The sequence below is a fragment of the Pelophylax lessonae genome (assembly GCF_965119305.1).
Source record: "Pelophylax lessonae genome assembly, chromosome: 9".
In the NCBI taxonomy this organism is placed as follows: domain Eukaryota; kingdom Metazoa; phylum Chordata; class Amphibia; order Anura; family Ranidae; genus Pelophylax; species Pelophylax lessonae.
This window is the reverse complement of record NC_138776.1, coordinates 66,860,750-66,886,398: the sequence shown is the minus strand read 5'-3', so window position 1 is coordinate 66,886,398 and position 25,649 is coordinate 66,860,750. Positions and strand designations below refer to the sequence as shown.

Sequence of the window (25,649 nt, the reverse complement as noted above, 5' to 3'; positions counted from 1 at the left end):
ACAGAGACAATGGAGTACTGTCCGTGATACTTTATTTGCACTAATATACAATTTTTCAGGACAAGCTTTCGGGGTATGTCCCCTTCAAGATCCAAGCAGTACTGATTCACAAAAACCCACTAAAGAGTCTTCAGTTTGTGAATGAGTACTGCTTGGATCTTGAAGAAAGGGACATACCCCGAAAGCTTGTCCTGAAAAATTGTATGTTAGTGCAAATAAAAAAGTATCACGGACAGTACTCAATTGTCTGTCGCAAGTGCACTAATACGGCTACAATGACCTCAGCTGACTACAGAAAAAAGTTAGCTCACTGGAAATCTGGAAGGATGAATAAGTATTTTTCTGGTACATGTGTCATTAAGAGACAAAATATATTCATGTTTTGGAGAGATCACCTAATTGATGAACTACATAGTCTATCTATACACACACACTTGAATACATAAACCAAAAGATGGATCAGGCCACTGCTACTGTCACTACTAAAACCACTACTCCTTCACACTGAGCATACTGTTGCAATAAAGAAAATCTGGACAAAATTTACCTCCAGCAGCTGTAGATGGCTTATTTTGCACAGCTTTTCTTCCTCTGCCTCTTCGTGTTGGAACAGGTGACTGTACAGATGAGGTGTTTGACTCCACTGGCTGAGACACATCTGCCGATTGTGGTAGCTCTTCAACATTCAGTTTCGAGTTTTTACCAGTCTGGCGATGGACGGCTCTTTTAGTTGTTTTGGCAATAACCTTTGCATCATCCTGCGTTTCTGAAATGTCTGTCTTTTCTAAAGGCAACAATCAAAAAGTTGAAGAAAAAAAAAATGTCAGTTCAAAGTGAAACTCAAGCCATCAGCTTGAACAAAAGCTACGGACTAACCACCAGATCATAGTCAGTGCTACAAATTTAAATTCTAGATTTTTCCTGGTGAGCAATGGACCCCTGTTCAGAGACAGTGGTTTTACACAAATTCTTGTTTGCTTTAAAACAGGCATGTCCAACCTGCGGCCCGGGGGCCACATGCGGCCCAGAACCCCAGGCAATGCGGCCCACTGCCCCTTGACAATTTTTTTTTTCTGCTGGGGAGGAAGGAAGTCGGGTCGGGGGCATGGCCACAGCGGCTTCCAACTAACGGTAGGCAGAGGCTGCCTCGGAGGGGGGGGGGGGGGGGGGGATGTGAGCATGTGCAGTGTTTCTGACTCCTACCACCATGACCACTTCAAATCATTGAAGTGGTCATGGTGGTTAGAGTGTTCCTTTATTATCGCTCAGAAGAAGTAAACCTCTGTATACTGATGTGCGGCCGCGCGGGAAGGGCGCAGCGGCATTTTATTACTTATATACCTTAACTATAGTATATATTTTATATGCGGCCCGAGAAAATTTCTCTACACTCAATGTGGCCCAGAGAAGCCAAAAGGTTGGACACCCATGCTTTAAAAGTAAAAAGTGTACATACACAAGCTACTCAAAAAGGAAAAAAAACTGCCACAGATTATGTGCAAGACAAAAGTTCTCTCTCCTCCATAGCCCGATTTGTGACAAAGAAAAAAAACCTTGTAGGGTGTCCAAATGGCAAGGGTTAAATGCTAGTTAAGTCTAGGGTGAGGCTGTATTAGTTACCTGACTCCCCCCATACTCACTGCCAGTCCTCCAGTCTCCTCTGGTTAGCTGCTCTTTGCCAGAGTCCCCATTTGTGCCTAACCCACAAACAATGCAGGGCCAACAGCCTTGCATTATTTTCAATGCCAAGACTCCATCCACAGACCAGAGCTTCAGGGAAAAACAGCACCGGAGCAGGTTTTGGGTAGGGAAGTACAGCCCTCGACTAACATTTAAGACTTAGTGATCAAAAGGCTTTTTCCCCCCTATAAAACTTGTTATACTTGCATGCTCTGTGCAATGGTTTTCACACAGGGCTGCTGGAAACATATCCTACTGCCACTCCTAGCTCTTCCTATTCTCAGAGTTCTCCGCTGATGGGCACTCTTGTGTGCTTTATCCTGAGCAAGGCTCTGTGTGTGTTTAGATACACAGACTTGGCCCCACTGCCCGCTCCCTCCCCACAGGATTTGACTGACAGCAGCAGGCGCTTAAAAAAAAAAAAAAAAAAAAATTAACATTTGACTATTGAAGTGCAGGGACAACAAAGGTTTCTCTGCTGTTCCTGTAGTTGGTCTTTAAAGAGGATCTTCAGTCTCCTCCCAAAAAATGTAAAAGTTATAAGCTACAAATATTGTAGCTGCTAACTTTAATGCAAGCACACTGGCCTGTCCAGGGATTCAGCGATGTCAGCACCCGAGCGGATTCTTCAACCAGCTTAAGGTGCCAGCCTCTCAGCCGGTTTCCTACTGCGCAGGTGTGCCGTGCCTTGTGAATGGTCCATATTGTTCTGGGACCTGTGATGTGCCCCAGAAGACTGCGGAGGAAAGCAAATTTCCGGCTCAGATCACAGCCCTGAGCTGAAGTGGAAGAGGGTGCATGTCAAAACAAGGTACCTGCTCTCCCAAAAATGTGCCAAATGTGGCAGTGGAGGGGAGGGGGTGGCAGTTGTGCAAACAAGCAGAAATTCCCCTTTAACCAATCCAAACTTGCCTAGTTCAGCTTCTGAGGCCCAAGAAGAAATGTCAACCCAATAAGGAGTAGATAATTTTTATAAACAGGACTGGCTGGCAAAAATCTGATACTTTTGCAGGTAAAACTGTAAATGTACTGTTAATCAAAAAACTGCTAAATACATTAGCACATATAGCCTTAAAGTCACTATTCTAAAAAAACATTAAACATTTTCTAGGCCTCCATAAAGTAACTGGGGAATCGTAGTGTCCTGCTGGATTCAGTGATGGGATCTTCCGTTCCCTAGGTCAATGCTGACCTGAGAAATCACCCAGAAGTGTGGAACTCCCACCTCCACCTTCCTTCACATACACCCAGAAAATGGCCTACTCTGCTCCCCCCAACACGTGTCTATAGGGGGGGGTGGTCTTCCACACTTGGCATCAATTAAAGATAAACTGCCATCCAGGGGAGAGGAGAGAGCGGATGGAGGCACGCAGGCAGACCACGGTAGTCACGGCTCATTAGCCATGATCAGCACGAGGGAGACACAGAAGTGGCATTATCAGGCAGGTTTTTTTTTTTTTTTTACAGTTTCCAGAAGGGCAGGTTAGACAGCACAAGCACTGTGCTGATTAACCTGCTATAAGCAAAACAGGATCTCTATTTTTTTGGGTAACACTAAGCAAAAAAAAAAAAAAAGGCTTACTTTCTGTAGATCTAGCAGATCTTCCTCTAACTTTAGGCGACGTCACCTCAGCAGAAACTGGAAGAGATTCTTCGCTGTTTTGCAGTCTTCCACTGCGTGCAGGCGACATTGCCACACTGTCTGGTTTTTCAAGTATGCCTGTAGTTTTAGGTCTTCCTCTGCGTGTAGGTAAGCTTACATCACTTGTTGCTTGAACAGGCTCTTTAGGTTGCTCTGGAAGCTTGGTTCTTCCTCTGCGGGTGGGGGAGGTTACATCACTTGCTGCTTGAACAGGTTCTTGAGGAATCTCTTTAGTTTTAGGTCTTCCTCTGCGTGTAGGGGAGGTTACATCACTTGCTACTGGAACAGGCTCTTTAGGTTGCTCTGAAGGCTTTGTTCTTCCTCTGCGGGTAGGGGAGGTTGTATCATCTGCTAAAGGAAGAGGTTCTTTAGGAATATCTGTTCGTTTAGGTCGTCCTCTGTGTGTAGGAGAGACTACATTATTTGCTGTTGAAACAGGTTCCTTTTGCTCCTCAGCAACTTTTGTTCTTCCTCTGTGTGTAGGGGAGGTTACATCGCTTGCTGTTGGAACAGGCTCCTTTTGCTCTGGTGCAAGCTTAGCTCTTCCTCTGCGTGTAGGAGAGGTTACATCACTTGTTGCTGGAACAGGCTCATTTTGCTCTTCTGCAAGCTTAGCTCTTCCTCTGCGTGTAGGAGAGGTTACATCACTTGTTGCTGGAACAGAATCTTTTTGTTTCTGTGCAACCTTTGTCCTTCCCCTGCGTACAGGAGAGGTTACCTTTTCCATTGGAACAGGCTCTTTAACCAATGCTGCAGCTTTAGCTCTTCCTCTGCGTGCAGGGGAGGTTACATCACTTGCTGCTTGAACAGGCTCCTTAGGTAGCTCTGAAAGCTTTCTTCCTCTTCGGGTGGGAGAAGTCACATCATCTGCTGCTGGCAGAGGCTCTTTAGGAATAGCTGTAGTTTTAGGTCTTCCTCTTCTAGTAGGAGAGCTGACGTCATTTGCTGTTGGAACAGCCCCTTTATGTTCCTCTACAACCTTTGTTCTTCCCCTGCGTGCAGGAGAGGCTACAACACTGTGCTCTGGAACAGGCTCTTTAATTACTGATGCAGCTTTAGGTCTTCCCCTGCGTGTAGATGTTAGGTCTTCACTTGCAACAGGAACAGGCTCTTCAGGAAGATCAGTTTTTGCTTTAGACCTTCCTTTAAGGGTCTGAGATCCATCAGTAACTTTTTCAGGAACATCTGCAGGGATTTTTGCTCTTCCTCTACGAGTCGTAGGTGCTTCCTCAGTTACTATTGCAGAATCTTTGGGTAATTCTGCAGAGGCTTTAGACCTTCCTCTACGGGATGTAGCAACATCAGGGACTGGTTCCTTAGTAGCAGCAGTGCTTTTAGAGTGTTCGCCATGTGACTGTGGTGTCTCCTTGTCAACTGAAGATTCCTTGGGCATTTCAACTGTGCTTTTAGATGTTCTGCTGTGTGCTGGGGAGATTACCGCAGCTTTAGCAACTTTAGAGTCCTTTGGTACTTCTACAGGGTCTCTAGATCTTCCTCTACGACTCTGTAGAGTTACCGCTGCAACAGATGCAGATTCCTTGGAAAGATCTTCTGTCCGCAAGGGTCTCCCTCTGGTATTCTTAAGGTTTTCATTTGTAGCCAAGTCCAATTCCTGGGGTATCATTTCTGTGACCTGAACTTTTACTCTGCGTGTTGGTGAAGCCACTTCATTAGCAACTGACGTAGATTTCTTTGCTGCTTCTACAGACCTTCCCCTGCGTGATGGTGATATTACTTTGGCATCAGAAACTGTATGAGATTCCTTCTGTTCCTCAGGAGTAATCTTTGATTTTTTAGTACTGGATGGAGAAGCCATCTTTATAGCAGTGGTTTTATCAGAATCCTTGGTAGCTTCTGCAGTGGAACTTGGTCTTCCCCTTCGCGCAGGTGATGTAATCTTCTCAGTGGTTTTCTCAGAATCCTTGGTAGCTTCTGCAGTGGAACTTGGTCTTCCCCTTCGCGCAGGTGAAGTAATCTTCTCAGGAGCAGCTTGAAGAGAGTCTTTTCCTTCTCCTGTAGCTATACTAGATCTTCCTCTACGAGAAGGTGAGATAATTTTCTCATTCGGAACAGAATCACTAGGGGCTTCAGTTGCACTAGGTCTTCCCCTACGTTTAGGTGAAAGGATCTTATCAGAAGAATCCAGATGTGGTTCTTTTGCAACTTCTGAAGTTGTGCTAGGTCTACCTCTACGTGTCGGTGAAGTAATCTCTGAAGCAGGAGCTAGATCTTTTGTTACTGTTGCAGTTAGGCTGGACCTTCCCCTACGTGTAGGTGATGTAATCTCCTGAGACTCTGGATGAGATTCTTCTGCCGCTTTCAAACCAGCGTTACGTCTTCCTCCAGGTGAAGGTGAAGTTATTTCCTCAGCAGGAAGGCTGTCTTTTGCTACAGTTGCGCTAGCTCTTCCTCTTCGATTAGGTGATGTCACTTCAGAAATAGATTCCTTAGGAGCTGCAGCATCACTTCTTGGTCTTCCCCTACGTGAAGCTGACATTACCACATCAGAAACAGATTCCGATAGTATTTGTGAAATGGCTCCCTCATCTGCTTGTAAAGTTATGCTGTCAGTTACAGGAGATCGAACAGTGCTTCTAGGTCTTCCTCTACGCACAGGTGAGGTCACATCACCATCAGACGCTTGAGGCTCCTTTGGTACTTCAGGGGCGGTTCTAGGTCTCCCTCTTAGAGAAGGTGAAATCGCTTCAAGAATTGGTGCAGATTCTTTAGGCATTTCTGTAATATTAAATCGATTATCAGTCTCAAGTGCACAACACAAATTAGAATAATCGGACAATACAAAAAAAAATGTAAAATTCATTTAATAGCAAAATGGGATAAAACACCTATAAATCCCTCTCTACACACACACACACACACACTTATTTAACCAGGTATTTAACCAGGCACCCTGAAAACCCTATCTTCTAGACTCCCTCGTCAGCGCTCTTGGCTCCTCTTCTCCATGTGCCACCAAAGGAAGCAGCTTCCTATGGGGGTGGGGAATGAGCAGGCTTGCCCTGAGCAAGGCTGTGTGTATACAGACACAAAACGAGGCTTGGCCTCGCACCCACCCAGCTGGGACATTTTTCAAATTAGTTGAAAACCCTCACATCTACTCAGTGAAATGAATAGCCTCCGATGATACACAGATGTAACAATCCTCCTACATAAATTTGACTTTTAACTGTAACCCTCTTCTCTACACCCCTTTAAAGTGATAAAATCCTCATGCATCTGTGAAGAGAACAGAGAAGGAAGGTAACTGCAGTTACAGCTCTGAGAAAGTGCGAGAGCTGATTGAAGGAAGGAACATTCCCCCCACATTAGGCAGAGGAACAAAGGAACATGCAGAGCTGTATTCTGAATAAACAAGCTCTGTGCTCCTCTCCCTCCCGACACAAATGTCATCTCATGTTCTTATGTGTATGTTTTTTCAGAAATGACTCATGCTGATAACCGTGCAATGAAGCACAACATTTAGAAGTTTGGAGAGAAAAGTAAACCCTACAGATATGTGCTTAATTCAAATTTCATGACTGAGATTTACAACCACTTTAAAAAAGGAGAAAGTCAAAACTCTTGATCCTACATCTCAGGGTCACAGGAGTGCACTTCAAATTTCACATTCCTAGAAACCGATTCAGCTGAAGCCGCTGTCACTTGACGTCTCTCAGCTGAACCAGGCATTGGAGGGATCCCGAATTTAATGTTAGGATTCACCCAGGTGCCTGACCTGCAGCAGACCCAGCCTCTCAATGCACTGCTAAGAAGCCAAGTCAGTCGCTTTCACCCTCTTCCCAGCCCAGTGCTCAAGAACGCTGGAGGGACAGGAGAGCCAGTGATTGACCATCACCAACACTCTGAAGGCAGGGAACCGATGCTGCATATGCTTATGTATGTTACCTCCTTTTGACATCTTACAGGCTCTTATTCTGTGTGCAAATTGAGAAAATGCATTTTCTCTACCCAAATCATTAGTACCGATACATTCCTAACTAAAAAAGCCAATTCAGCACCTTATGGATTAACTCACCAGATGCTAGTGGGGCTGGCAAATTCTTGGATGGTCTGCCTTTCTTATGGGCAGATTTTAGAACTTCATTGATACTTTGCACACCAGATTCCTGTGCAATCTCAGACTCTGCCACAGCCATAGTTTTCTGTACTTCATTCGCTGTATGAAAATACACCAAGGTTAGTAGAAGATAAAATATATACCATTAAGTTGAAGCAATCTTATAAAGATCTAAGCATTCCAGGATTTGTTTCCAAATTCCCCGCATGTTAGGGGTGGGAGAGGGGCAGTTTAAAGAAATGCATTTTGGAAGAGGATTTACTCGAAGGCAAAAAACACACACACAAGAAACAAGAATGCATCTGACATGAAATTACAGCTCCAGATTTCATTCCAATTAACAGAACAAGTAAAAAAAATGAAGCCTTCTTTCAGGGAAAATATAGAAGCTGCTAGAACTGATATTTATATCTTATACTTTATCAGAGAAGATATCAGATCGAGTGAGAAGTTCTACATTTAGCATTAGGTTCTACTGCAACGGAGTGCCATCAGTTTTAACATATTATACATCAGACGCTTAAAAGGGGAATTCAGGGGGTACTTGGAAAGCGTAAAAGCTCATCCATAACCGAATAGGTTTGTAAAACAGGAGGCTGAAACCACGCAGTCAACCAAATCATAGCTTGCAAATATTTTGCCAGATAAAACAATTTACATGTACTTCAACTATTTAGCAAGAGTTCAACTTGATCCAGTATCCGTATGAAGCAAGTGGATACCCATTTGTTACTTACGCAAAGGAATTTTCTCTGAGGAATTTTGTACAAGTTTAAGCTAATGCTTGCACCACAGTTACTAACTTCTCCAACGTCTACATTTTAATATCAGGCCTGAATTAAGTGCACTAAAAAAGTTACACACTTTACCCACGTAGAACAAATAGGACCATATTTTTAATGGACTTTTGCAATTAAAATTGGCACACGTTCCTGGATTTAACAGCTTTCAAATGTTGCTGGCAGGCTGCAAATGTATGGAATAATCTTAAAGGAAATAAAATACAATATATCAGCCAAGTGTCATACCTGCAGTATCAGTTCCAGCTGGAAGGGAAAGACGCTTGGAAGGTCTTCCTCTCCTTGCAGGTGTATTAGAGCTTGCTCCAACAGCTATGGAAAAAAAAAAAAAAAAAAAACATTTATGGTATTAAAAAGGGACATGTGTCCATTTCCTATAAGCTGGGTTCACACATTGGGCGGCACTAAAAAGCACTCCTGAAACATGCAAAAATAAGTTGGTGCCATTCAATCTTAATAGCAACCCAACACATTGCAAAGAGACGTGTAGCAGTGTCTTACAAGGCTATATTATGCATTTCCTTACAAACATCAGAATGTTTTAAGCAGCCCATTCAAACATACCCTTATTTATCCATACTTATTACTCCCTTAGCACTCCTGTCTTCCATCTCAAAATAAAAAAAAACCCCACACACAGTTTTCCTCCTATTGCTAATGTCTAGCAGCAGATTGCTAGTTCCGAATACCATCATGTGATGAAGAATAATGTCATCACTGCTTCTAGCCTCAAACAGTATAGATTTCTCTGTAGACTGTAGCCTACAGTATGGTATGTGTCATATGCAATTGTTAGCCAAATTTAAAAAACTTGTGGGCAGTGAGCCATACTTGGTAAAAGCCCTTAAAATCAATAAGTGGGCCTGTTAAATGCACCTCCAGCTATATTTTGTCACCTGACACCAAGAATGACAAAGCACTGGGTTCTAACAGCTGCCATTCACATGACTAAACACCCAAGCAAATAATCACAGGATTCCTGCATCAGCTGAACTAATCTCCTTTTCTTACATAACCTATTCTCTAAACATCTAGCCACAGGACGGGCTACCACAGGATTCTAAAGTGAAAGTATCTTGCAGACCCGGTTACGTTTTAATTGCAGCAAGGAGCAGAGCTGGCAAGGAAAGTCTTAAGGACAAATATGTCATTCCATGAACCATTTAAAGCTGCCCAATGCCCAAGTCAAAATGTCACACAGCTAGCTATAATAAAAAGCCATATATGCCATAGAATATTTTCCCTAAGCAGGCCAATAGTCAAAGAGCCCTCCCATTTTTTTTTTAACCGGATCAATCTGAATCTATAAAGTATACTTACATTTTAAAACTTCACTTGCATTTCTAGGATCAATTGTCAAAGCCTGGAAACAAGAGAAAGTGTTATTTGAAGCTCTACCAGCTGTGGGAAAACACTAATAGACATCAATTCATAAACCAGGAAAAAACATCTCAAAGGGGGCAGTTAAAGCATAGCATGTTAAATAGTTTAAACAGTCGACTGAAAGCTGAAGCCTAGGGAGGGATGTCTCCCTGCCCACGTTCCTATTTGAGATTTGGGGGCTTCACACCCTGTTCTATATCTAAACCCAAGTCACGGTGTAAGCCCCTTCAAAAAAAGATTTTTGTAATATCTTACCATAGAATCTTTTCTCTGATGTCCATCGACAGACGCAGCCTCATTTCTATGAGCTGAGTGGGTTATGCTCCCCATCAGTCTAGGCAGGACAATTTGAATGTACACGCCCTAGGGGCTGTCCCTACTTGCATAACCCCCACTGCCAGAGCCCAGCACATCAGTTTAGTTTCAAAGCAGTGAAGACAAAAGAACCAACCCCAAACAGAGGGGCGGGTGCTGCGTCTGTCGATGGACATCAGAGAAAAAGATTTTTACGGTAAGATATTACAAAAACCATGTTTTCTCCATCTTCCATTGACAAACACAGCCTCATCTCTGAGCTGAGAGGGACGTCCAAAAGCAGTATAGGCATGAGGGGTGGAAAAAAAAAAAAAAAAAAAAAAAAAGACAGCGACAACATCAAAAGGCTAAATCTAGCCAACGGGGCAACAGAGCTCAACCAAACAGGAGCTCACCCAAGTAAAGACCCCTTAGAGAACAAAAAAAAAAAAAACATTGTCTTATGAAACAGCAGCCTGCAAAACCTTGCAGCCAAAAGAGGTATCCGAAGATCCCAACAAATCCACCTTGTAAAATCTTGTAAAGGTGTGCACAGACAAAGTTGCTGCCTTATAAACCTGTACAGAGGCCTGATGGCGAAAAGCCCAAGAGACACTCAGCGCTCTAGTAGAATGCGCCCTCACACTGAAAGGGGGAACCTGACCCTTGAGTGAATAAGCCTGAACAACCGTCTGCCTGATCCATCTTTGAAGTGGTAGCAGCGGACGCAGCCATACCTTTGCGAGTTCCGTCCGGAAGGACAAAATCCGACTTCTTAAAGGACTCAGTAACCATCAGATTAACCCTTATTGCCCGATCCACATCCAGAGAGTGCAAGGCAACCTCCTTGGGATGTTTAGGCTTAGGACATAAGGCAACACAATGTCATTAAGATGAAAATCCGACACCACCTTAGGGAGAAAAAGACAGATTAGGTCTGAGGACCACTTTATCCCTGTGCACCACCAAATAACGCTGACAGGAAAGCGCCGCCAACTCGGACTCTGCGAGCAGAAATGATAGCCACTAGGAAGGCAACCTTCTGCGAAAAAGAAAGCAGAGAAATCCCCCCCAATATTCTAAAAAGGAGGCTTTTGAAGAACAGACAAAGCCAGATTACCACGGCAGTAACGGGGATCTCCTCGGAGGGGCCAGATAACATACTCCCTGAATGACAGTACAAATCAAACTGAGTAACCAATGCACATTGGAAGTAAATAGCCAAGGCCAAAACCTGGCCCTTGATAGTACCCAACGCCAAGCGCTGCTCAACCCTTTTTGTAAAAAGGCCAAAACCCTAGCTATAGAAATCAAGCGAGGGTGCAGCTGCAGCGAGTCACACCAAGAAAGGTATGATTTCCACGTACGACGATAGATCTTCTCAGACAGACTTCCTGGCCTTAAGGGTAGGAATCACCGAATCGGAGATACCTCAACACCTTGCTTTCAACGGCCAAGCCGTTAAAGCCAGCGACTAAAGCAGGATGGAAGATCTGTCCTTGATAGATCTTCCCGCAGAGGAAAATGCAATGAGGATCCACGACCATTTTTACCAGCTCTGTGTACCAAGACCGCCGAGGCAAGTCTGGTGCTACCAGAATGACCGGAAATACCTTCCATCGCCACCCTGCCAAGAAACCTCGGCAGGAGAAATGGCATCTGTGGCGACGGCCAGAGGATCCAGAGACCTGGCCACAAACCTCTGAACTTTTCTGTTGAGGCGAGAAGCAAACCAATCCACCATCAGGCACACAGGAGATGAAACCCCTCCAAATGCAGGGACCATTCCCCTTGATCCAACACCTGATACTCTGGAAATCCGCTTGCCAATTCACCACACCCGGGATGTGGACTGCAGAGAGCCAGAACATTGTGTTCCAGAATCTCTGGCCACCAGGGCACTCCTGGTGCCCCCTTGATGCAAGCCACGGCCGTGGCATTGTGTGACTGGACCTGAACCGGAGAGCTGCATAACCGACTCGTCCAGTGAAGCAAGCAGAACTTCATCGTCCTCAGCTCCAGAATATTGATTGACAAGGAAGACTCTTCCGTCACACAAGTCCACTGGGCACAGAGCTTCCTCAGCACTCCACCCTCAGCCTGACGTCCGCGGTGACCAACGTTAAAAACACCGGCAGGAAGGACTTGCCCTGGCACAGGACAGGTGACTGGAACCACCAAGAGAACAGACTTCGCGAGATGGCTCCACCAAATCTTCTGGTCCAATGACCGAGATCTCTGTTCCATTTTGATAGAATCTCTTTCTACAACTGTCTTGTATGAGCCTGAGCAAACAGGACCGCTTCGAAGGTCGAGACCATCAGAGCCAGGGCCCTGATGCAAGCCCACAAGGACGACTGATCGGTCACCATCAGCAACCGGACCGCCCTTTGCAACTTCTGAAGCTCGTCCAAGGGAAGAAAGACCCTCACCAGAGCAGAATCGAGGATCAGCCCCAGATAAGTGACCCGCACAGACGGTGTCAGGGCAGATTTGTTGGAATTGGTCATCCACCCGAACGCTTCAAGGGTCTGAATGGTGATAGAGACGTTGTCAAGCAGATCCGAATGGCAGTTCGTCCAGATATCGCACAATGGAGATACCTCGCCGACGTATTAAGGCCAGTATGGGGGCCAGGACCTTGGTAAAAACTCTTGGAGCCAAGGCGAGACCAAAAAGGGTAACACCACAAACTGAAAATGCTCCTCTGCGACCGCAAAGCAGAGAAAAATCGCTGATGTGCCCACTCAAATATGGGGCCGTGGAGATGGGCATCTGAGATCGATGGAAGCCAGAAAATCCCCGATTCAAAGATGCCACCACTGACTGAATAGACTCCATTAGAAATTTCTGCACCCGCACAAAGCGGTTCAGAGCCTTGAGGTCCAGGATTGGATGCACCTTGCCCTTTTCTGGGCACAGTGAACAGGTTTGAATAGAAACCTTGAGAGCGTCCCTGTGGAGAAACCGGCACAATCACCCCTTGAGCCAGATCATCTCGCATAGCCTCCCACACATCCCTCAAACGCTCCATAGACAGGTGAAGATTCACCTGAAACATGTCCCCTAGCTGGGACCAGAATTTTATCTTGTACCTGGAGCAAATCAGTTTGTGAGCACAAACGCCCTGAATGAAGGAAGTGCAGGGTTCCTGAAAGAAGCGCAGACATCCCCCCCCCCCCACCCCGAGACGGGTGAGGGCGCCACTTTATGCTGAAGAGGACTTGTCTGTCGCACCAGGCTGGCCAGCCTTCGGCTTTCCCCAGGGCTTCTTAGCCCCTCCAGAAGTTCTGAACGGCTTACCTTTTTCTTGCACCACAGAGGCACGAAAAAATAAATCTTTGAGCATAAAAAAGGAGGGACCCCGCTTAGTACGGGGTGTCTTACCCTTGGAGGATTGAGGAAGAATACTCTTCCCTCCAGTCAGGCTCTTAACTCCACCAGTGAGTCTGCTGGGGAATCCTCCACAGGCACAAGGACAGATGTGTTCCATCTGAAAACAGGATAGTCCACTTTAGGTGGCACCGTCCAACGGTTGGAGACCTTTTCAGCGAAAGGGTACCGGCATTTAAAGCGTTTAGGCACCACTAACACATGCTTAACGTGCCGCCATTTGTCATTCACAATATTGTGAAAGGTGTCGGGACAAGGGAAAACCCTGCCAGTTTTTGGAGACTACTGTGAGCCAAAAGCCACTTGCGTCCCTGCCACTGCAGGCTCATCAGGCAATTTTAAAGTATCCTGCACTGATATAATCAGGGCTTACACTAAGGCACGTTCCTGCGCTGTAGCTGAAAACAGGACCTTTTCATCAGATTGCAAGGACAGCGACCCCTCGGGCGGGGGGGGGGGGGGGGGGGGGGGCATCTGGGGCGACCCCATCAGCCTCTGAATCAGAGGACACCTCCATAGAAGGCGGTAGCGTGCGTTTTTGGCTATCAACCTTTTTCATGACTAAGTCAACTTTATTAACTAGGCTTTCCAGGGCTGCTGAAATCGCGACCAGCGACCCGTACGTTCCGGGAGTTGCACAGAGTGGGTCTGAGGGCAATTGCCCAGTTTGGGACATGTTAGTGCAATTTTCAAAAAACAATGTACTGTCGCTTTAAGAGCGCAGATCGCGGTAGCCACCAATCGTACCCCAAGTACTGTACCACCTCAGATAAACAATCGTCCTGAATCCTTCAGCAGTATGGAGAGAAAGGCAGGAAGTGACCTCGGCTCAGCAGCAGGAAATGACTACACAGGAAGTGATGTCGCCTGAATAAGGTTATACTGCTGAGTATAGCACCAGGGCTACACAAAGATGGATGCCCATACAAAATAGGAAGCTACAGGGAAAAATGGCTGCCCCATACAAGTCTATGGGCGGGGGGGAAATCACCTTGCCCACACAAGATGGTGGCACCCACGACGAACCATGCGGCTAGGGACCAACACATGAAGGCCTCAGGAACCACAACAGGTACCAGCAAGCCCAAGGTACCATGTCACCAGGAAAATTCTTCCCTGAACACTAGCTAGCGAGTAAAGAGAAAAAAAAAAGTAACATTCTTAGAAACCAATTGATATGCTGGGCTGGGGCAGTGGGGTTTATGCTTGGAGGGACAGCCTCTAGGGGGTGTACATTCAGATTTTGCCTAGACTACTGATGGGAGAAGCATAACCCACTCTGCTCATGGAGATGAGGCTGCGTCTGTCAATGGACGATCGAGAAAGGCATTTGTAAGAATGCAGAAATTGGTCGTTTGTCTCTTCATAAGGATCAGCAAAAGATGTAAAACTACTGAAACCAACGTTTGTACAGACCACTGGGTCTTTAGAAAACACAACTGTATAAATAAGCAGTAATAAATGCTTCAGAAACACTGCCTACAAAAAATCCTGCAAGATGGGACATATTTTCTTCTAGCATTTAAAAACAATCTCTGCAAATACTTACCTCTGCATCAACAACAAACATCCTTCGACATCTCCCCAGCCTTTTCCGGGCTGCCAGTTTGTGGTGTTGACTGGCTAACAAAATGATGCAACTCGCACAGGAGTGCATTCATTCCGTCTTGCTGGTGAGAAGAGAATACACACAGAGCTGCTAAAGTTCAGCTTTGTGTACATTCTAAATGAGATTGTAAGCAGGCTGCCGAGCCATAGGCATTGATTTACTAAAACCAGAGTGTGCCAAATCTGGCAGAGCTCTGCAGAAAAAAAAAAAAAAAAAAAAAACAGTTTTCAGGTTTTGTTAAAGCCTGAACAAGTTAGGAGCCGATCTTTGCACGGCTGGCACCAGATTTTGCATTCTCCCGTTTTAGTAAATCAAGCCTATAGTAATTTTGCAATAAAGAGCCAGCCTAATTGTCAGTTTTGCAGAATGCAAACAAAAATTACCTGTTCAGCTGCAGATTTCTTTGGAGGGGTTTTCACAAGGTTTTTTATGCCAAATATCTCCTCTATAGGACGGGTATTTTCAGCTGACTGGGCGCTGTCAGCAGGCGTACTCATTAGGCGACTTAGGTCAATGTCCTCAATCGATTGCCCTCTCACTTTAGGTGTCCTCATTATGCGCTTTATTCCAACCATATCCTCAACAGGTTGCCCTCTTTCTTTGGGAGTTCTCATTATCCGCTTTATTCCAATCAGGTCTTCCACCGCCTCTCCCTTTTCTTTTGGTGTCCGCATTAGCCGTTTTATTCCAACCATATCTTCCACTGGCTGTCCTCTCTCTCTAGGCGTTCGCATGATGCGCTTGATACCAGTATAATCTTCCACAGGTTCTCCTTTGTGTCTTGGGGTCTTCATGATGCGTTTCACTCCTGCCATGTCTTCCACAGGTTCTCCCTTCTGTTTAGGGGTTTTCATGAGATGTGCAATGCCAAGCACTTCAAGTTTAGCAGATCTACGGGTGTTTGTTTGAGTGGATTCAGCTCCTTTCGGTGTCTTCAACAACTTCCTCAGTGCATGTGGATCGGTAACAGGTTTTCCCTTTTGTTTTGGGGTTCTCATAATGCGTTTTACCCCTGTAAGCCCAACTGATTTCCGTTTTTTGCTAGTCGACTTTGAGGCTTTTTGCTCAACATTCTCAGACATGGTACTGTTGATTTTATTTAATTCTGGTGACAGCGAAACTTCCAGAAGCCTAGAAATAGCATCTCTGCCATATCTTTTTCGTTGAGTTGTAGGACGACTGTTTAATGGTGAAACCACCATTTCATCTAGAGGGGAAAAAAAAAAAAAAAAAAGCAAGCAAATCATTATTTATTAAAGCGGTAGTAAAGTCTGCTTTGATTTATACCTACAGGAAAGCCTATAATTAGGCTTATCTGTTAGGCACAGTAAATATCTCCTAAACGTGCACAATGCAGCCGGTCTCATCCTTGGTGTATACGCACTGTGCCACAGCCATGACGTCACTACAGCTCAGCCAAATGGCTGAAGCCTGTGAACCCGAAAGAAAGAACGGGTGAAGATGGAAGCCCTGGCAGTAGTGAGTGCGCCACTTTAAATTTTTTTTTTTAAAGGCAAATGTCAATGGGCATACTAGCACATTATGTCATTATCCTGTTTGGGCCCAGTTTACTACTGCATTAATCCATTGCTTTTCAAAAAAAATGTAAAGATGCTGTCACCTTGCCCAGCCAGTAAGTCATTTCACCTGGGGGAGGTTTTCACCTATCGTAGAGAATACAATGTTCACTTTCTGCTTCTCCACGTGCAGTAGAATCACCCTAGGATAAACATGTTTTATGACTACAAAACACCTCCAGTCTACTCCATACCATGGAAAGGAGTTTAGTATTTCACAGACCGATAAGATCACTGTTAACGGATAAAAGTAAGGCTCAGATAGCAGGATGTTATCAGCTCAAATGATTTCTGGCAGGATGATTTTTTTTTTTCTCTCTTTTTTAACTTGCAGGTAACAAAAAAAGTTAAATTGTTAGGGTGTAAATGCCCTTCAAATTTTATATTGTGGGTAAAAAAAAAACGTGAGGTTCTTGCCTCAAAGAAATAGACTAGACCAACGTGCTTGGTAATAAAGTACAATGCAAAAAATTGTGCACGAGCAGTTTTATTCAGTCAGAGCAAGAAAAAAAAAAAAGATTCTGATTGGCTACAGACTTCATGGACTGTGCCAGTTATAAAACACTCACCCGTCTCCTCTGGTGTCTGCATAACAGACATTTCAACTGTTGATTTTGGTGTGCCTGCTTTGGACCCATCAAATCTGCTACTTCTCCGCTGTTTTGCATTCACAGGTGTGCTAAATAACTCAGCCATACCTAAAATGAAAAACAAAAAAACTTTGCTATAGCCAAAATTTAAATCTATGCGCTTACATAATATCCTTACTATTACACTTTCAATCCAATCTGTAAAGAGGAACGCACAGCAGCAGTTTTGGGGGCGGGGGCGGGGGGGGGGGGGGTTGGAGACGACTTCTATTTACAACCCATGTCTCCCTTGCCTGGTCTAATCTTACAACAAAAATTAGGAAGCTAGCTAGGTGTGTAGCACCCTCCTAGTCAGGTGCTAGGTAGGAGAGTAGTTTTCTGAAAAGAAAAAGGAGGCGCAAACACTTGTGCATAACCCGTGGTCACCGTTTAAAAACGGAATTTGATAAATCTTACCTGTAAAATTCCTTTCTCTGAGTCCTCCGACAGTCGCCGCCGCTTCATATTCAACACTTATGGGGTTATTGACCTTTGCTCCGCAGGAGTAGCTAGTAACAAAATAGTTAATATCAAAGCTTTTAACATATCCCACCCCTAGGGGGTGGTCCCCTCAGTCAATACCTCCCTGCTTCCTGCATTTCCAACTCCGTTTCAGTAGCATAGCAGTAGAGTACATAACCAAACCCCAATAGAGGGGCGGGGGCGGCGACTGTCGGAGGACTCAGAGAAAGGAATTTTACAGGTAAGATTTTACAAAAATTCCGTTTTCTCTTACGTCCGACAGTCGCCGCCGCTTCATATTCAACACTAATGGGGACGTCCCATAGCAGTGCAAACATGAGGGGTGGGAAAAAACACAGCCGCGCATAAAGCAACGCAGTACCCACAACAGAGAAAAAGGAACCTTACCAAAGTAAGAGAACCAACTGGGCAACAAAAAAACGTGCTCAACAGGAGCAACAACCCAGGAAAACAAGTAACCCAGGGATAAGACATCAACAGCCAAGGACCCAAAGCAAGGGACCCTAAGGCACTGCCGCACTAAGAACTTTGCGGCCAAAGGAAGCATCCGCCGATGCCTGAACATCACACCTTCTCAAGATTCTACAAGGTGGAACTGACGACCAAGTCGCCGCCTTACACACCTGGGCCACAGAAGCCCGATGATGACAGGCCCAAGACGTACTCAGATCTGGTAGAGTGCGCCTTCACAGGCACGGGAAGAAGCTTCCCCCGCAAAGCATAGGCCTGCTCAATGGTCTGCCTGATCCATTTGGCGATGGTAGAAGCCAACGACGCCATGCCCTTCCGAGGCCCTTCAGGAAGGACAAATAGAGAATCCGACTTGCGGAAAGACTAAAGGCCCGTACACACGTACCGATTGTCGGCCGAAAAGCTTCGGCCGACGACCGATCTGCCGATTGTAGGCTTGTTAGTATGATGCCTCCGACAGCAGTCAGCGCACATTCGGCCGAAAAGAATCTGTCTTGCAAGCATTAAAATTTTTGTATGCTGACACCAGAGCGGCCGATTGTTCGCCAGTCAGTACAGAATTCGGCCGACAGACCGCAGATTTGCAAGACTGGGCATGGTCAGAAAAGAAAAAAACAGGGAAAGTTAACCATTACATGACATCACTTCTGCAGTCGGCGGACAAAATTCATGTGCTGTCTTTGCACATTTCAACAGACACCGACAGCCCGGGGACAAAAGACGGCCGATCGTTCGCCGACGATCGGTACGTGTGTACGGGGCTTTAGTCGCCGACAGGTAAACCCTGATCGCCCAAACATCATCCAAAGAATGTAAAGCCACCTCCTTCGGATGCTTTGGCCTCGCGCAGAGCGAAGGCAAGACAATGTCCTCATTGAGGTGAAATTCCGAAATCCTCTTCGGAAGAAAAGACGGATTAGGTCGCAAGACTACCTTATCCAAGTGAATCACCAAGTAGGGAGAGCTGCAGGACAAAGCCGCCAGCTCCGACACTCTGCGAGCCGAAGTGATCGCCACCAAAAAAAAGCAACCTTCTTGGACAACAGAGGTAACGAGATCTCCCTGATCTTTTCAAAAGGAGCATTCTGCAACACGGACAGAACCAGGTTCAAGTCCCATGGAGGCAAAGGCTCCCTCCTAGGAGGGACCAGGTGTCGCACCCCTTGAACAAAGGTGCTAACCAAAGAGTTAGACGCCACAGGGCGTTGAAAGAACGGCCAGCGCAGAAATCTGACCCTTAATCGTGGCCAACGCCAAACGCTGGTCCACGCCCGTTTGAAGGAAAGCCAACACTCGCGATACCGAGTACGAGTGAGGGGAATACCCCCTGGACTCACACCAGGCAAAGTACGCCTTCCAAGTACGGTAGTAAATCTTCCCCGAAGAGGCCTTGATCAAAGTGGGAATGACCTCAGGGGAAAGACCCCTATCCTTCAGGACCTGGCTTTCAACAGCCAGGCCGTTAAAGCCAGCGACTGTAAAGCAGGATGGAATATCGGTCCTTGAGACAGGAGATCTTCTCGAAGAGGTAGACGCCACGGAACGTCGACCGCCAGATTCACGAGGTCCGCGTACCAAGACCGGCGAGGCCAGTCCGGAGCCACCAGAATCACCGCGTGCGGTTCCGAGGCCAACCTGCGGAGGAACCTGGACAGCAGCTGAATCGGTGGAAAGGCATACATCAGACGATACTGACGCCAAGGCGCCACTAATGCGTCTTGAGGTGTCTGCCCGAGGATCGCACGTCCTTGCTACGGACCTTTCCACCTTGTTTAGAAGAGACGCGAACAGGTCCACATCTGGGGACCCCCACTTCGCGCACAGCATCTGAAAGACATCCGGGTGAAGGGACCATTCTCCCTGGTCCAAGGTCTGGCAACTCAGAAAATCCGCCTGCCAGTTCTCCACTCCCGGAATGTGGACTGCAGATATCGGTACGTGCGTCTCGGCCCAAGACACAATGTCGGCTACTTCCCGAGCCGCTCGGGCACTCCTGGTGCCCCCTTGGTGGTTGATGTAGGCCACCGCCGTGGCATTGTCCGTCTGCACCCGAACCGGACGGCCTAGAAGCCTGTCCGTCCAACGTAGAAGGCAAAGATATATTGCTCGCAATTCCAGAATGTTGATCGGAAGGGATGATTCCTCCTCAGTTCCCTGGGCGGACAGAATGCCCAGACCACCACCCCAGCCCGACAGGCTGGCATCCGTGGTGATCACTGTCCATGAGAAAGGGCGAAAAGACTTGCCCCCTGACACCGCCGGGGACCAGAGCCACCACAGAAGATCCCTTCTGGCACGATGACTCAATGAGATCTGTAGATCCAGAGACTGCGGTCGCCCGTCCCACACGGCCAGAATCTCCGCCTGGAGACCCCGCGTGTGAAACTGGGCGAAGGGAATCGCCTCGAAGGCCGAGACCATCAATCCCAGACACCTCATACACGTCCGGAGGGACGAGCACTGATTGTCCCAGAGGGACTGGACTGCGTCCTGAAGCGTCCGGAGCTTGTCTTCCGGCAGGAAGACCCTCGCTTGAGCAGAGTCCAAAATCATTCCCAGGTAGGGAAGACGAACCAACGGACACAGAGTTGACTTCGGAAAGTTTATCGTCCACCCGAACTCCTGCAGAGTCTGCATCGTGAGGGACAGGTCGTTCACCAGGCCCTGACTGGTCGCAGACCGAATCATGATATCGTCCAGATACCCCAGGACAGCAACGCCCTAGGCTCTCAACAAAGCCAGAACCGGCACAAGCACCTTGGTGAAAACCCGTGGAGCCGAAGCGAGACCAAAAGGTAACGCCACGAATTGGTAAAGATCCTCCGCAATGGCGAATCGAAGGTACCTCTGGTGACCCTCGAAAATGGGGATGTGAAGGTACGCATCCTTCAGATCGATGGAGGCCATGAATTCCCCCAGAACCAGGGCAGCCACCACCGAGCGCAGTGATTCCATGCGGAATTTGCGAACCCGCACAAAGCGGTTCAGAGCTTTTAAGTCCAGAATCGGACGTACCTTGCCCTCCTTTCTGGGCACAGTGAACAGATTGGAATAGAACCCCCGAAATCTGTCCCGATGAGGCACCGGAACCACCACTCCCTGGGCCCGCACCGCCAGGTGCAGATCCTGCAAGCGCTCCGGAGTAAGCTGAAGGTTTGAGGGGAAAAATCTGCCCGCTGGCCGAGAGAGAAACTATCTTGTACCCAGATCGAACGATTACCTGAACCCATCTGTCCCGAATGCGGTCCAGCCAGGGTTGAAGAAAACCAAGCAAACGTCCCCCACCCCAGATCCGGGTGAGGGCGTCCCTTCAGGCCGCATTGTTATGGGCAGCGGACCCGGACTGGCCAGACTTCTGCTTACCCGCCCACGGCTTCTTCTGGGAGCCTTGGCCCTTGAAGGGCTTGCCCTTATAGTGCGACCGAAAAAGGCACGAAAGGACCCCTGAGAGGGCCTAAACGAGGCATTCTTACCACGAACAAACTTATTCTTGTGAGTTTGGGGTAAGAGAGTGCTCTTACCACCTGAAATTCCCTTTATCAGAGTATCCAAATATTCGCCAAAAAGGCGAGATCCCCCGTATAAGCATGACGGGCCAGAGACTCCAATCTCCTGTCCGTCGGATCCCGGAACACCGGGGTATCCTCAGCGGGGATCGCAGTGGACTTTATCAAAACCGCCACTGCATGATCCACCTGAGGTGGCACACACCAACGCTCATCAGTGGTGGGTGAAAATGGATAACGCAGTTTGAACCTACTCGGTACAGCAAAAGGCTTCTTTAAATTGCGCCATTGCTCATCAACCGCGCGCTAAAATTCCTCAGAGCAAGGAAAAACCTGCGATGTTTTGCGTTTCCTTTACGTCCCATAAGAGGACAACAAAACAGGAGGACATGGTTCATCCTGCAAATGCAGCGTTTGCTTGATAGAAGCAACTAACTCATCCATGAGTGCAAGCTCTTCAGACGAGCCAGGGGGAGAATTATCAACCCCTTCCACCTCAGCCTCCCCTTCAGACCCCACAAGGTCTAGCGATGAGTGAGACCCTGAGAAGGGCACTCCAGCCATAGCAGCCCCATCGCCCTCTAAATCAGAGGAAATAGACACTCTGGGCCGTTTTGTGGATCGATCAGCCACCAGCATCTGCACCTGAGCAGCCAAATTTGCCACAATAGTAGCCAGATCAGCCCCCTCGGGGGAAGCAGCAGCCCCTTGGCCCCCCACCAAGGTGGGAGGAAACTTGCAATCCTGAGAATCCATGCCCCAGCAATATTAGGAAAAAAGGAGCACTGTCCCTTTAAGATCGCAGCGAGCGTAGCCCCCCGCACCCACTGAATACACCGACCCCCACAGGGAGAGGAACCCTGGGCAAGGAATACAGGAAAATGGAAAGTAAAAACCTGGAGAGATCCACAGGCTGCTGCACCGATCGCTGTCCCAGAGCAAAAGGAAGTGATGCAAGACTGACCGCCCCAATGAAGCCTATGAGAGGCTACACAAACATGGCCGCTCGGCTGAGGATTTCCACAGGCAAATAGAAAATGGCGCCGACATGTGGCCTGATCGACCGCCGCCAAAACGCATCGCCTTACCACAGGACCGGCCACCCTAATTGCCGCAGAAAAAAATGGCGGGTCGCCGCAGCGATCGCCGCACAGCATGTCCAAAACTCAGACTGCAACATGTATTCACCCAGCAGAGCAGGAGAGCCACCCCCCCCCCCTCACAGCCCACACACAGGCAGCAATTCCACACAGGAACTGACAGGGAGCTCAGCAGCCACAGACATGCAGGGTCACACAGTCCCAGACTGACAGGTCCCCACATAGATGCACACTTACCAGTCCGGATGGCGTGGGGAGCCTGTTCCAGCGATCAAACCGCTGCACTGAAGGACGGAGTGTCGCAGCCAGGACGCATAGGAACTGCGGTGCGAAACCGCATGGCGCCCAGTGAGGTAGTCACCTCACAGATAGCAACCCTGCAGCGAACAGGGATGGGTCGTTCAATGTGCCAGGGTACCCTTGGCTGAACGCTCGATGGCAGGCTGGGAAGTCCCTGGCCCTGAGATCCAGGGTGGTCAGTCCGAGACCCAGCTCCGCACGATCATCTTCATCAGAAGAAGCTAACTAATGCTGAAATATAACAGCCAAGTAAAAGAAAGAGAAAAAAACTCAAAATAAAATTAAAAAGAGAAAAGAAGCTGAGACTGAGAGCCCCAGCACAGGAACAGCCAAGCCTACTCCTGAGATAGGCATTAGAAACTGAGTTGGAAATGCAGGAAGGTATTGACTGAGGGGACCACCCCCTAGGGGTGGGATATGTTAAAAGCTTTGATATTAACTATTTTGTTGCCTAGCTACTCCTGCAGAGCAAAGGTCAATAACCCCATTAGTGTTGAATATGAAGCGGCGGCGACTGTCGGAGGACGCAAGAGAAAAATATTTTAATAAAATGCATACTCACAATGTAAAAATCGCATTACAAGAATCCACCACACATGATTGGAACATGTCCTTGTAGATAGGACCGTAACGCGTTTCGGGAGTCAAGTTCCCTTTATCCGAGCTGGTCACATGCCAAGAGCAGACAACAGGAGTTGGGGAATTGGAGAATCTGGAAAAAGTGTTAGTTCAATGGAACTTGCCCAGGAAGGGGACTACTCAAGTGTAGAGTCAGTGGACAGTTGTCAGCTAGCCCAGAGAGAAAGGGGGTACTAGGGGAGTACCCCGAAGAGAAATACTATAGAACACTTACCTCATCTTCATTCGTTCTCAAGTTAGAAGTCCTTAGTATTGTGAATATTAACAGTTGGAGTATCCCACCCATCCCAATTTAAAGCGGTAGTATCCCGCTTTTTGACACTTACCTACAGGTAAGCCTATAAGGCTTACCTGTAGGTACAATTAATATCTCCTAAACCGGCACGCGAGCGGCGCATGCGCTCTGAAGGTCCGGGGGGACCTTCAGTTTTGCTTGCCGGAAAATCACTCCCACGCGCAACGTCATCGCAGGTCCAGCCAATCACAGCGCCGGAACCGCAGAACCCGGAAGAGACGCCGAGGGATCATGGCAGCGCCCGCAGCGATGTCCGGGGGTTCGTGTAGGGGCTTCGTTCTAAGGTAATACATAATCAGTTAGTATGCGATGCATACTAGCTGATTATGCCTTTGTCTTGCAGTTTTTTTGTTTTTTTTTCGGGTTTACAACCGCTTTAAATAAAACCACAAAAAACCCCTTGACTGATCTTTGACTGAGCCAAGAACTTAAAGTGTTAAGTTTCTGCAAACAGTTACTACGGGTAACCCAAGGGAATCCCTAAAGTGTAATATCCAGCAGTTCTCTAGGGGGCAGTGCTACAGGTGTATTCTCATTTAAAACAAGGCCTGGGCACCCACAGAAACCAGTGTATGGTGTTAACCTTTAAACAGACTATAAACATCAGAAATGACTTATGTTAGCAGCTTACAGTGGAGTGCACTCCATGCTGACCAGATAAAGTCAGGTTATGAAGAGACAATGTAAAACAAGCAATGAAGACTAAGGCATTTCCTTATATGACAAATCCTCAGGTTGTAATGTACCTAGAGTGCTGGTGACATTCCCCAACCTCACAAGCACCATTGGATAAAGGAAGGCATTAACAATAGAAGATGGAACCTCACAAGCACCATTGGATAAAAGGAAGGCATTAACAATAGAAGATGGAACCTCACAAGCACCATTGGATAAAAGGAAGGCATTAACAATAGAAGATGGAACCTCACAAGCACCATTGGATAAAAGGAAGGCATTAACAATAGAAGATGGAACCTCACAAGCACCATTGGATAAAAGGAAGGCATTAACAATAGAAGATGGAACCTCACAAGCACCATTGGATAAAAGGAAGGCATTAACAATAGAAGATGGCACAATAACCACCCAAGGCCAACAGCATTGCCATCCAGGACACTTACCAGTAAAGCTTTCATTGTGAGCAGGGTTCACTTTCACAGCATCATTTCTGACCACCTTTGGTACATATCCAGTTAAGTTCAATCTTCTTGTGTGAGCTCTTCCAATAAGAATTGTTGCAGGAGACTCTGCATGACCTGTGCTGGCCAGATCCTTTACTCGTCTAGCTGGAGTCTAGAAGCCCAAAACCAAAAGCGTGAGCTACACAGAACAAACTAAACCTAGTCACTAAAAGAAGGCAAACTAGTACCTTAGGCTTGGCTTTCTTCTTGGAAATCTTCTTAGCCAATATCGTCTTCTGGGAAGGTTTATCAATTTTCTTTTGAGTTTTTGCAACGCCAATTTTTACTACATCAGCCCATGATTTAGCCACTGCAAAGAAAAAAATTACAGATGAGTTTAGGAGAAGTTGTGTGAAATGGCAACACTGCACAAGTTTTTAGAACTTCTAAAAAGGCAATGGTTACACCTTTTTCCTAGCTACTGTGCTCCTATCAAGTCCTTTACTTGCCTCTTAATCCAGTGAAACACCAATCATGCTGCAGAGTCACATGAAAAACGTTTTAGCTGGGCCCCGCAAATGCACTAAACTCGCCATTCATTTCTATGGAGAGCTTGTGTACTCTGTAGGTTGCAGTAAAAGAGTGGTTC

At 46.9% G+C, this 25,649-nt stretch overlaps 1 protein-coding gene across 1 annotated transcript in view; it reads right to left on the bottom strand.

Annotated features, from left to right (window-relative positions):
• MKI67 (marker of proliferation Ki-67) overlaps positions 1-25,649 on the bottom strand; it is a 56,342-nt gene that overhangs the window by 6,482 nt on the left and 24,211 nt on the right. The window contains exons 11-20 of the mRNA XM_082268849.1: positions 25,249-25,370; positions 25,001-25,172; positions 17,026-17,154; positions 15,263-16,086; positions 9,521-9,563; positions 8,429-8,512; positions 7,359-7,499; positions 3,971-6,058; positions 3,263-3,670; positions 548-784 (exon numbers count right to left, since the gene is read on the bottom strand). Of these exons, the coding sequence (XP_082124975.1) occupies positions 548-784; positions 3,263-3,670; positions 3,971-6,058; positions 7,359-7,499; positions 8,429-8,512; positions 9,521-9,563; positions 15,263-16,086; positions 17,026-17,154; positions 25,001-25,172; positions 25,249-25,370 (4,248 nt within the window). The remainder of the gene's footprint in view (positions 1-547; positions 785-3,262; positions 3,671-3,970; positions 6,059-7,358; positions 7,500-8,428; positions 8,513-9,520; positions 9,564-15,262; positions 16,087-17,025; positions 17,155-25,000; positions 25,173-25,248; positions 25,371-25,649) is intronic.